The 12392-nt window shown below is 43.2% G+C and overlaps 1 protein-coding gene across 10 annotated transcripts in view; it reads left to right on the top strand.

Moving 5' to 3' along the window:
* Positions 1-226: 226 nt before the first annotated feature.
* ENPP2 (ectonucleotide pyrophosphatase/phosphodiesterase 2) overlaps positions 227-12392 on the top strand; it is a 69574-nt gene continuing 57408 nt past the window's right edge. For 5 of the 10 annotated variants that reach the window (XM_040679445.2, XM_025147137.3, XM_015283027.4 and 2 more), the window contains exon 1: positions 227-521. In XM_040679445.2, coding sequence (XP_040535379.1) covers positions 291-521 — 231 coding nt within the window. In that variant the 5' untranslated portion in view covers positions 227-290. The remainder of the gene's footprint in view (positions 522-12392) is intronic. The other 5 variants (XM_040679564.2, XM_040679501.2, XM_025147139.3 and 2 more) reach the window with 1 other exon arrangement.

Genomic DNA, 12392 nt, shown 5'->3' with positions numbered 1-12392 from the left:
TAAATTCCTAACTGCAGATGAAAGCACTCCAGCTAGCAAATTCTGGTGAAGGACTTTGAAAGTGAAGAAAATAACCCTATCCATTACTGAATAGCACTATTAGATGATTAGAAAGGGCTCAACACCACCTTGTTATCTGCACATGACCTCTCCTGAGGCATTCGTGGCCAAAAAAAAAAAAAAAAAAAAAAAAAAAGAACAGATTAGGCAAGAGCATCAGTCTGCTGCATTTGAAAGCAGATCTTCGGGACAGGGAAGCTTTCCATAGAGTCATTTCAGGCAAAGGTCACATGTGTGCATATAAAATCAATCCTGAAAGCAGTGCCTTTGTCCCCAAGCCCTGTCCCAATGGAGCCATTGTCCTGCGGGGCAGCTGGCACCCTGACTCCAGCTCCCAGCCCAAGGCGGCCGGGCAGCTCCCAGCAGCCAGCCCGGGGCCGGGGCAGCCGCTGCAGGGGCCGGGGCGAAGCGAAGTTTCCACGTCAAACCTCAGCCATGGAGAAAAAAGACCCGCTGGTACGGTAGGCACATCCTCCCTCCCCTTCTGCCCCGTGTTTTTCTGGCTTATGGAAGTAGGCTGAAGTAAATATAATTACAAGCAAAGACAGGCTGTGAAGCGGCGTGAGTGTATTTCTGCCAAGCGCAGCTTGGACTGGGACTTGGCAAGCTGGAAGTCCTTTCGATGTGCATTTAGGGGTGATGATGGAAGTCCTCTGAGTCAAAATTAAGGTAGAACACGTTATTTAATGCACAGGGCAGTAAGTATATTTAAAAAATCATGGTAGATCTCTAACAGCTTGTTCTGCTCTATGTAGATATCCTTCTCCCTTAACCTTTTACATTTAAACTGCCTTTCATATCTTATTACCTTATAGCAGTGTTAAAATTGGCATCCAGTACAGACACGAGCAAAGAAACGTCTGTTTTGTTTGTACTGACCTCCTGCAATATTAATGTCACGTCAACAAGTGACGATGAGTTTATCTCCACATCACCTGGCACTTGATTTGTACTAAAATCTTCACCATCTGTTGGGTGTAAAGGCAATCTGTTTTAAATGAGGTTCCCATCACAAGCACCTCTACCTAATCCTTGTTCTCCTGAAAGAAATGCATGAATTTCTTTAATCACGGCAGAATTATAATAATTTGTGTTTGTTTGTCCTAGCTCCCCATGCCAAAGATGCAGAGTGCTGATTAGAGGTGTAAGTTGATAAGGAGTTAACGAAACCATGCATGCCTTGCAGTGCTCAGTATGGTTGGAATTGTAATGATTTTTATTAGTTTGATTCTGAAGTAATAATCACTGGATCCCTCTTCCAAGTCTCTTTGGCTCCTGATTTGCTTAGATTTTAACTGTGATTTCCTCTAATTACTTCTGTGTCTGCAAGCCTCCTTTCAGCATCCATCAGCACTGAGTGTGCTGGGTAGGGAGACGTGGTGGGGTGGGGGCAGCTGGGGCTCTGTGTACCTAAAAGAAAACAAAAGAGGCTGACTCTGCTCCGAGCTGCCTACGAGTGACCTGCTGAACTGTTTAGAGATTATTATGGGCATTTTTATATTAAGAAGGAGCTTCTTTTGAAGTGCATGGCTGTAGAAGTGCCTCCTCCTAGCAGGTTGACCTGTATGGCATGTTAAGAAAACAGGACTACTCCATTTTGCATGCTACAGAATCTTGCCTCACTTTAGAGGGTGTAATACAGTGCTTAAACTATGAGTTTATGTCATTGCTGTTGCTGCAGAAGAGAAGGTTGCCAATTACTCATACAGGATGCTAGCTGAGTTTGAATGCCAGACAAAGATAGGTTAGCGTCATTCTTGAAAGCTGTAGCTGTTACTAGCAATGCTCACATAGCAGCCTTAGTCCAGGGGGGCTACTTTTAATCCTTTCCACGTCGAACTGAAGGGAGGTACTGAGTAGTTCTGAGGGATCAGTGACAGGTGGTGACACGAGACCACTCCTGGCAGTGCACCAGCACCACCTTGTCTGAATTTCCATTTTGAGTGCTCCTTCATGGTGCTTCACCAAATTAACAATCACAATAAAGACACAATATGTGTTACTGCTGACACATCAGTAACACAAACTCATTTTTGTGTGCTTGTGAAGATGGAGGCATACTTGACCCCCATTGCACCTCACTGAATGAGGGTTCAGTGCTCCCAGTGCAGCACCAGCCCATCTGGGGTGCACAATCTTGTGGGCTCATCACCCTCTGAAATGGTGACTGTGTTCATGGGATGTCAGATCTCACAGGCTTTCACTGTCTCAAAATCCATGAAACTATGTGTGCTCCACTCGCTTTGAGTGATGGATGACAGAGTCACTGTCACTTCAGTACACAAGGAAATATAAATGCATAATTACACGTGGGCCCTGTTGGCATTGGAGAATCAGTTTGCTCTTATGTACTGTTTGAATTCCAGCAGGAAGATCCATAGTCAGGGATCTTTTGTCCTAGCAGTCTTCATATTTGAAGACACTGATTTTCCAGAAATGAAGAAATCCTTAGAAGTTCCAGTTGCTGAATATACAGGAATAATTCAGTTCAGTACATGAATAATTGGATGAAAGATTTAAAATGTAGCAAGTACGCTCAGCTCCTGTGTTCTGCTTCTGTTTGAGCCAAATAGAGCTGTTCTCCTATTGCAGATGGATCTTCCTCACTTATGCAACTGGAGAGAAATTTTGTCTCCAGCTGCCTCCTCAATACAATTCCTGTCCAGTCACTCTCTTTCCATTTCTGTAGGAAACCTTATGCCTTCCTTCCACTCTTTCTATTGTGAAGTACTGCAGAAATCTGCAAGATTTCTCCCTTGTTTATCTAATTTCATACTATTGTGTGAAGATTTTTTTAAGAGGAAGCTGTGGTGGGTTGGCTTGGCTGTCTGCCCAGGACCCACCAGGTTGCTGTATCTCTCTCGTTCCTCAAAAGAACAGGGGAAGAAAATAGGATGGAAAAGCCTGCGGGTTGAGGTAAGGACAGGGTGGATGAACGTGCTCCATTGCAGGTTTCTTCCATGGGCTGCAGGGAAACTCCTGCTCCAGTGCCTGGAGCACCCCCATTCCTTCCTCCTTCACTGACTTTGGTGTCTGCAGGGCTGTTTCACATTTTTCTCACTCCTCACTGCCTGTGCAACATTTGTAGTCCTTTCTGAAATCTGTTTTCCCCAGGGTGTCACCAGCTTGGCTGCAGGGCCCAGCCATGCCCTGTGACGGGGCCTGGAGCTGGCCTGCAGCCACATCCTGTGTGGGGCAGCCTCCGCCTCTCCTCACAGAGGCCCTGCAGCACCCCTGCTACCAAACCCAGATTTTAACCTTCTCATTTTGGAGGCCATCTCTGCCTTAGCAATCAAGCAACTCTTTGCTGGCTTTTGCTTTTTATTTTTATTTTTTCCCTAGAGGGGTGCTCATCCTTTAATGTAACCTTACTTTGTACTCTCATGTCATTGGGTGGAAACCTGCACGTTACTGGCAGAACATGGCCAGAGCTATTTGCCATTCTTCTGCAGAAACCCTCCCTCCTGCAGCAGGCTACATCCCATCTCCATTACTGCAATTTCCTCTTTTATTCTCTTCATGTCTCTTTGTAGAAATAAAGAGACTGCTGCCCGTTCTTAAACAGTACCTTCATCTGAGGCCCTTCCTCTCATCTCTCTAGTGCTTAAAGAACTCAGGATATATAACCTATCCTGGATAAAAACACTTTGTGCAGGCTTTTTGACCTAGTGCATAATGCCAGTTTCTGGCTTTGTATTGGCACCTGCCAAAACCAGACAGATGTAGGACAAGGCCAGGGCACGCTTCCTACACTGCTGGGCTGTGCTGCTTGCACTTTGGCCAGAGGTAGCCCATGGAGAGGTTGTTTACACACAAGCTCACCCACCAGCTCATTCGTTTGCCAATCGCTCCAGGTTTTCCAGAGAGCCCCATGCAAACCTGGGACAGGATCTGAACGCTTCCCAGAGCACTTTGCATGCAGCATAACAAAGCAGAAGGGAGGAATATGGCCTATGGACACCCCATCCCAGCCTTACCTATTAAGTGACTGGATTCCAACAGCTCATCTCTGCCAGGATTGCTCTAAACTGCCCTATTTATGCGTGAGTCCTCGAGGCAAGACAAGGTTTTGCAGATGCAGCAGGAACAATCAGCACTCCTGACAAATATCAGTGAAAAAGGCAAAGAGAATAAGATAATTTTAAAGTAGAATTTAATATCTGCAGACTAGCTGCTTACACCTGCTGTGTATTTTTCCCTGGGAAAAACCTTTTCAGTTGTACTGGCTACATGTGCCTGGTGAATGTGACATTGATGAATGTGATATCCTGAAAATGCTTTCTGAGATGAAGAGAAAGAGTCCTCATGAAACAATGTGTTGTAAATAACTAAGCTGGAATCATCTGTAAATTCTTGCTTTCCATTCTTTACGAGCTGCTGCCAACAGAGCTAAGGTGGCAGTGAAGACAACAGGCAAACTCAAGACAAGGTTGTGCTTAGGGTAGGGCAGAAGAAGGGGATCACTGCTATGAAGTTGGGCGAAATTCCTTTGGAGCTGATAGCCCTTCATTCAGCATAAGTGTAAGAAGTCCTTAAGTGCCTTTTAGATATCCAAAACAATAGGATTCCTTTCTGTGCTCAGGGTAACTGCATTTTTTGGACATTCTTTGTAAACGACAGGATTGTAACAAAGAATTGCTTGATGCCACAATCTAAGGCCTCTGTTAAAGGAAACATGTCCAAAAGGATTCATTATTCAGGTCACTTATGCTTCCCCAAATAAATTCAATGCACTTACATAAACTAATTTTGTTATGTCCTTTATCCTATACTGGACTTGTGCAGTAGTGCACAACAGAAAAAGAGCATTAACAATAGAAGAGATCACAGGGATGGTTTTATCCCCTGTGGTCCCCCAAAACAGAAAAAAAAAAGGAAATATTCCCTCTCTTGGAGCCTACAAAGACCTGTCCTCCTAACTTACCATCTCTTTTCACCCCCAAATTCAAGGTCAACTTTTCTGCACTTGCATCGCATCAGATGGAAAGTAGACATTCTTTGAGGTCCTTTCAACCCAAGCCACTCTATTGTTCTATGATTCTCTGCCAGCCAGCCCAGCATGTCCTCAGGGGTGCTGGGATACAGCTCTGACTGTAGTGCGATATTGGGTGCCTCCAGATATTGCTGGCAGCATTAAGTCTAGCTTATTTGCTGAAGCTGCTGCCTCTCCAAAGTCCTCCCACACCTCTGCCCTGTGCCCTCTGTCCTGACTCTGTAACAAGCAGTTTTCTTTGGGTTTTTTTTATTATTTATTTTTATTATTTATTTTATTTTATTTTATTTTTTTGCCTTACATCTTCTGAAAACACCTACAGAATCAAGCAGATGTTTCAGCAGGCACGGGTTGCCTACAAACAGGGTTATGAACATGAGGTTTGGTCTGATACTCATTTGCGGAACAGCTGTTGTGACTTAAGCTACTACAGAGGAAGCATGTGCGTGCTCCTGCTCTTGTCATAATGCAAAGGGATTCAGGTTTGCCCCAGGGATAGAGATCCTCCTTTTATGACTTCAGCAGTGTCACCTAAAGGTATTTCTGCTCCCTGTCAGGTTCCACTGCTCATCCCTGCTCCTTTATCCAACATCTGTTTGTTTTTCATTTTATATATAAGGTGATTTAATCATAGTATTCCTCAACAGCAAGCTGGAGGGAAGATTAGATGAGCAGTGAAACTCCTTTGGTTGTTGCAGTACAGTGCAGAGCAGACAGGGAGAGAGAACTGGAGTGGGCGACGCTTCACCCGAAAGGAATAAATGCTGAGCTTACAGACATGAGCAAGGACAGCGGGCCTTTCCTTCAGCTGGCAAAGATGGGGGAAAAAAAAGCTGAAAAAGCTGGAAAAATAGCTCTTCACCAGAGCTCTGTTTTACTCAAGTCCACTCTACATTGCATTAGAACAGGCATTGCTTTCAAAGGTGTTATGTTGCAGCATCTTGGAGAAGGGGCAGCAATGAACAGAGAAAGAACACAAAATTAAACAGCCCCAGCTGTTTTGCAACCTCTATATGAATGCCCAGGAACATCTGTCTCTGCTCTGAGAAGCTTCAACAAGTATAATTTTGAGCTGACTTTACTGGTGACTGCTGTGGAAAAGGGATTTACTGGGGTGGGGAGGAGACATGCATCTCTTCTGTGAGGGCTGAGCAAAGCAGGGCTTCTTTTATTGTGCAGCAGTCAGTCATCATTAAATGGAGGAACAGATTATTTCTGAAAATCTTGTATTGTTCAATGGGAAAAAAATGAATTCGGGAAATAAAACCTAAATCTGCAAGATTGCCCACTTTAAAATATTGAAGAAATCTGTTAATAAAGTAGCCGGTTTCACTGCAGTCACCTTGTTTAATCCATAAAAAATGCTTCTTTGTTCCTTTCCAAAGCTTTATGCTAAATAGATGAAAAAGAATTTACAACAACAACAACAAAAGGCTGATAATCCTTCAGCAAACCTATGCTAGCACAGAGTTGCATACTTTTGCTTTCTAGCACTTTCCTTCATGGCTTTTGTTGGTTTTTTTTTTCCATACTTCACTCCTGCACAGCTTGAAATATATTCAGTTACACATTATGATACGGGTTGGAAAAAAAAAAAAACCAGCAACGGATTGCATTGTTATGTTGTTGAAACGTCGCTTATACTTTTCTCACCCTGAGAATACAGGGAGTACTGTTCCAACAGGATGTTTTTCCCTTTGTTCCTACATTTGTCATCTTTGCACTCAGCCGTAATCAGGAAAAAAAAAGAAAAAGAAAAAAAAAAAAGCTGGCATGACACAGTTCAACTTAGGAAAGTTTGTGATGCTTGGAATATGACCCATCTGTCCAAAATGACCTAAAAATAATATCCAATTGTTTTAAGCTTTTGTGCTTTGCTGTTAAAACAGGCAGTGGCAGACTCATGATAGGAAGCAGAAAGAGCTATGAGGGAAGAGACGGGTTGCTCTGTGTTGTCCCCAGCCAAGGGATGCTGCACACTGACATTACCCAGGTTAGGGTTCAGAAGCGGTAGCAGCTTGCAGCTTGATGCTGTCTATTGTAGACAGGCTGCTCCCAGGTCTAAGAACCAGAGCACGAAACTCATCCAACTGCAAAAACCAATGAAAGAAAGGATTTTTTTACCTTTTTTTTTTTTCTTTTCACTTCACGTTGTGACCCTAGGTGGGAGTGGTGGAGTGGTTGGAGTGAGAGGAATTGAAGTGATGGCTAGCCAGTCTACTGGGATTGTTCAAAGAAGGGCAAAGATGCTGTGAAGGGTTTGGAGCACAAGTCCTATGGGGAGTGGCTGAGAGAACTGGGATTGTTCACTATGGAGAAGAGGATGCTCAGAGGAGACCTCATCATACTCTACAACTGCCTGAAAGGAGGCTGTGGTGAGGTGAGGGTTGGCCTTTTCTCCCACGTAACAGTGATAGGATGAGGGGTAATGGCCTTAAGTTGCACCACGGGAAGTTCGGGCTGAATATTAGGAAAAGTTCTCAGAAAGAGTGGTGAGGTAGTGGAACAGGCTGTCTGGGGAGGCGGTAGACTCACTGTCCCTGGAGGTGTTTTAGAAATGTGTAGATTTGGTACTTAGTGACATGGTTTAGTGGTATGGTGAGGATGGGTCAACAGTTGGACTTAGATGATATAATCATCATAGAATCACCAAGATTGGAAAAGGCCTCCAAGACCACCCAGTCCAACCATCCACCTACCACCAGTATTTCCCCACTAAAGCATTTCCCTTAGTACAACATTTAAATGTGTCTTGAACACCTCGAGGTATGGTGATTCTACCAATGGGCAGCCCATTCCAGTGCCTGACCATTCTTTTGAAGAAGAAATTTTTCCAAACATCCAACCTGAACCTCTACTGGTGCAGCTCGAGGCCACTCCCTCAAGTTCTTTTGCTAGTTACACAGGAAAAGAGGCTGACCCCCACCACACCACAACCTCCTTTCAGGGAGTTATAAAGAACTATAAGGTCTCCCTTGATCTTAGAGGTGATGATTCTGTGATTCTATGACTGCTGATAGGTGCCTAACATTTGGACTGTACCTGCTGGTTTTGTTCAAACACCTCATTTCTCTTGATGGCTAGGAACAGATCGTGGTATAAAATGAGTATTTCAACCATGTGACAAAGCATTCCATCTAGAATGATTCTGTGTCTGTAAGAGTGTTAGCTGTGTTCTCATTTTATGGATTTTTCTTTAAGCAGCAGTCTGTGCAATTGCTATTGTATCCTCCTCTGCATGAAGAATCATGGGGACATTCAGTGAGTAAGATGCGGAGTGTAGCCAACTTTTAATAAATGTGTGGGCTTTTCTGTTGTTGTTTTGTTTTGTTTTTTTCCTTCTCCCCTCCTCCCCCTTTTGTTTTTGTTTTTCTTCACCAGAGTACATCACTTCTTCATCAGCTATTCTGATTTCTGATTTCTTCAGGATTTGTTTTTAGTAGGGTACCTTCTCTTTATACTGGATTAAATACACCACTGCATTTAGTACTCCACTTTTGTAGCCCCTTTGCAAATGAAATAGCACTGAGCTGGAATCAGACTTGTGTTCATATGAGGTAGGTTCAAGCTTCAGATGGACCATAGCTCTTTTTTGCTTAACTGCAGCTCTGTCACAGCCTGTCACAGTACTGCAGCACTGCAGTCTTATGTACCTTCATGTATCCGTTCACCGTGCCAAAAAGCTTTCATAGGTACAGGCACTTACAGGTCTCTGTAAGAGCAGCCAGTTCTTCAGTCTTGAAATACCTCCTTGTGCAACTGCAGAAACAAAAGGAGAATGTTCCCAAATGGGGACATGCCTCTGTTGGTTGAGGAGGAATCAAGCCTGATCTCGCTTTGCTTTTTCCCTAGAACATGTATTGGTGCTGGAGAGCACGGATGGCCAAAGCTCCAACTACAGGCAAGTTGAGAATAATATTCTCAGTGACATATCTCTTTAAACTGAAATCACATAGAATTTTGCTGTTTAGAAAATACCTTTTTTTTTTTTTTTTTTAGATTAACCAGAAGAAAAATATCAATTTAAAATACTTTTCTTGATCCAAATGCCAAAAACTTTTTTAAAAAGAGATTTGAAACAAAGAATTAGAAACTCTTGTTTGGAAAAGAAAACAAACTGGAAGTAAACAGTGCAGTATTAATTATATCCACATTTTACTTGAAGGGAAGAGATTAGCACTTGGAAGTTTTTTAATCATAACCAAGCCTTCAGCTTGGAAAGAGTGCCAAAATGAAGTTTGGACTGAGGGTAAATATGCTTAAGTAGGAGAGTTTTGTTACAGGATTATTGTAGAAGTCCTCACAAGATATTTTATATATCCAGGAAGTTCAAAGCTGCTATTCTTCTCAAAAAGGGTCAAACATGGTAAAGGATGTTCACACAAGTTACAGAAAGAAAGTAGGAACATGGTTTGAGGCGAGAAAACCAGCTTTCTTACACCTTTAAGTAACATTACCAGCTTTGCTCTGATTTTTCTTTTCTCTTTTAGCTTTAACTCATTGTTCCTAAAGGGCTGTGGTTTTCACAGAATGGAAGGGATTGTACACTTTGTATAATAATCAGGAAATTAACAGTGATTATGTAGGCACATGTTTGCTACCATGTAAAGCCATCAAGGCATCAAGACTGGTTGTGATGAACTCACAAGTAAAGTACTTGTGCTGCTTCTTAATAATAATGTTATCCAGAAACTGAATTCAGAATATGTTAGCATCTTTGAAAGTGATGAAAGCATGAGTGTTGGACTGGTGTTTATGCTCTTGTTCTTGTATGTGTGATTCGCAAGAACATGTTAACATGTGTTGGACCAGCTGGTCTGTTAGGTGCCATACTGCTGGAAGGAGGGAGGCTCTCAGGTACACGTGGCTTTCTACACTTGTCTGTTTTTCATCTAACTTAGCTGTCTTTGCTCACAAACCTTGCATTCCTTGTGTATGGTCACAAATGTCGGGTGTGTGTGTGTTGCACTAGAGATAATGTCCTGCCATGGACATCCCAGGCAGCTTCAGGATCTGCAGTGCTCTCACCAAACTCACAGCTCTCCCTCAGTCAGTCACTGAAGCTGTCGTGTATGATGTTGGGGTGTGGGGGTGTTTATTGCATTATGCCCTCCTCCTTTCACTGGGCCACCCACTGGGGTTTCAGTCCTCATCCCAGTGAGGATGAAGCAGAGCATGGAACTCAGATCCTCCAAGGTCAGTGGTATCTCTTCTCTCTCAGGGTAGGCAGCATGTGTAGGCCCAGTTTAGGCCAAGTGTGTGGACCTGTTACACTTATGTTTCATGCAGGGCCTTGTTTGGTAGCTAACTCAGGAGGGCAAAGTGAGGAGGACGGTATGTGCTATGCTGCTCCTTCTCAGTAATGTTCTCTCTGGATTTGGGCACTCCCTGTGGGCCCCATATAGGGCGCTCAGAAATGCTGATAGGCCTGTGGGTGCCTCAGGCACTTCTTGTCTCAAGTTGGACTGCAGTGAACTGCAAGTTTGAAGACTTTAATTTGTCCATGATCCTCCCTGAGGGTCTGCTGCCTCTTTATGGATCTTTCTGGCCCAGAAAGTCTTTCTCAGCCTGCTCCTTGGGTGCCCTTGAGCACACAGTTTGCATAACTTTCCCTTCAGGATGGTAATGAGCAGGCACATAATTGATGAGGCATTCATTAAGCCCTCAGGCACAGCTGGGTGGTGTTTTGAGGCTCTTCATAAGCAGGCACTTTCATGAGCGCAGCCTGGCCTGCGGGTCTTCCAGTCTTACAGGGTAGCAGCAGATGTGTTGGAGGAGCCCATTATCCCTTGGACCAGTGCCTCTACCATGGAGATCACCTCCTTGACAAAATGGAGCTTTTAGGAAAAAAGAGAAGGAAAAAAGATACTTGCAGAAGCTTCTGTTACTCTCACCACATGTGGAACAACGCAAAGAAAGGACAGTCTGATTCTTGTCTCTCCTAACAGCTTCTTGTGCTCTACACCCTGCCTCCACCTTCACATATCCACATGAATATCTGTATCCTTACCTACCCTTTATGAATGGATTGCATGTTTTTGTTTTCCAGTACAGCTTGCCAGCCATTTGAAGTTTATTCCTTACTGGAGCATACCGTTCAGTTTCTGGGCTCCCGCATACGGCTGTGGCCTGATTCTCAGGCTAGTCTGTGCTGAGGTGCTGTTCATTGCAGGCTATCACCTTCTCTCTTGGCTCTCCTCTGACCCTGGTGGGCTTTGTCTCTTCATTGTGTTGGCTTTGCTGAAAATGTTGGGGTGTTTTCAGTGAGGTGCCCGCATCTTCTCATGTTTGCTTCGGTTGCTGGAGACTTATTTGTTTCCACTGTACAGGTATCTGAGGGCATTCAGTTTGGAGATTGCTTGAATTCTGCGACAGAGTTTCTGTAGCTTATCAAAAGGTTTTGTGATTAGAAATTTTTCTACCTGACAAACATTTATTTCTTGGCCACAACTATATGTAAAAGATGTATGTGGAGGGAGAGATCAAATTCACTTTTCTGTTACTCATGTAGCTGTCAACTGCACTGGAAACTTTCACGCTGGTCCTCTTACTATTTAATTGCTCCCACCAGTGCACCATGGAGATGAGAAGCTAGAAAGGCTCATTTCTTTAGAGTCTACTCCATCCCCAGCTACTGGCTCAGCCAACGTACTTGATTTCTCTGCAATTTCCTTACTTGTTAAAAAACCAGAAACCAAGAACAAAAACAGACACAAGCAAACAAAAAAATCACAAAACAAAACAGTTAAAGAAAAAGTTAATTTTATATGAGACAGTAAATATTGCCCTTCTTATATTAACTCTGTGGAACAGAGATAAGGTAACTCTGGAACTGTCATAATATGAATTTCTCATTCAAAGTGTCACCTAGTGGCCGGTTGGAAGTTTTGCATTCTGAGTTAAACATTTAGTGCCATTACGTGTGTTAAGCAAATAGAAATGTTAAATCCCCATGCTCATGCACAATAATTGATAAAAATGCATTTCATATTCTGTTGATCTTATTAAAATCCCTTTTTCATGTGTTTAATTTAAGCCCCAAAACTCATACTGACCCACTGCGTGACCAAAGGGTCAGGAACATATTATTTCTATTTCATTCTTTCTTTTTCTGATGAGTAGAATGGAAATTAATTGCTAAAAAGTTAATTGCCAGTGCTCCCAGCAGTGAAATTTTCCCTGAACAAAATAATTAAACCTTGTTTATGCTAATAGGTTCCTTGTGCATCTGCGGGGTGGCTTCGGGCAGAATCCTTGTTACAAAAAGATTATTGTGCATCTGAGGATGTGGTCAGTTCAGAGCTACTGGAAAATGTGTCTTACATAACACATAAGAAAA

The sequence above is a fragment of the Gallus gallus genome, chromosome 2, assembly GCF_016699485.2.
Source record: "Gallus gallus isolate bGalGal1 chromosome 2, bGalGal1.mat.broiler.GRCg7b, whole genome shotgun sequence".
Classification (NCBI taxonomy): domain Eukaryota; kingdom Metazoa; phylum Chordata; class Aves; order Galliformes; family Phasianidae; genus Gallus; species Gallus gallus.
Note: the sequence above shows the minus strand (reverse complement) of the source record. Positions and strands in the feature narration are given on the sequence as shown.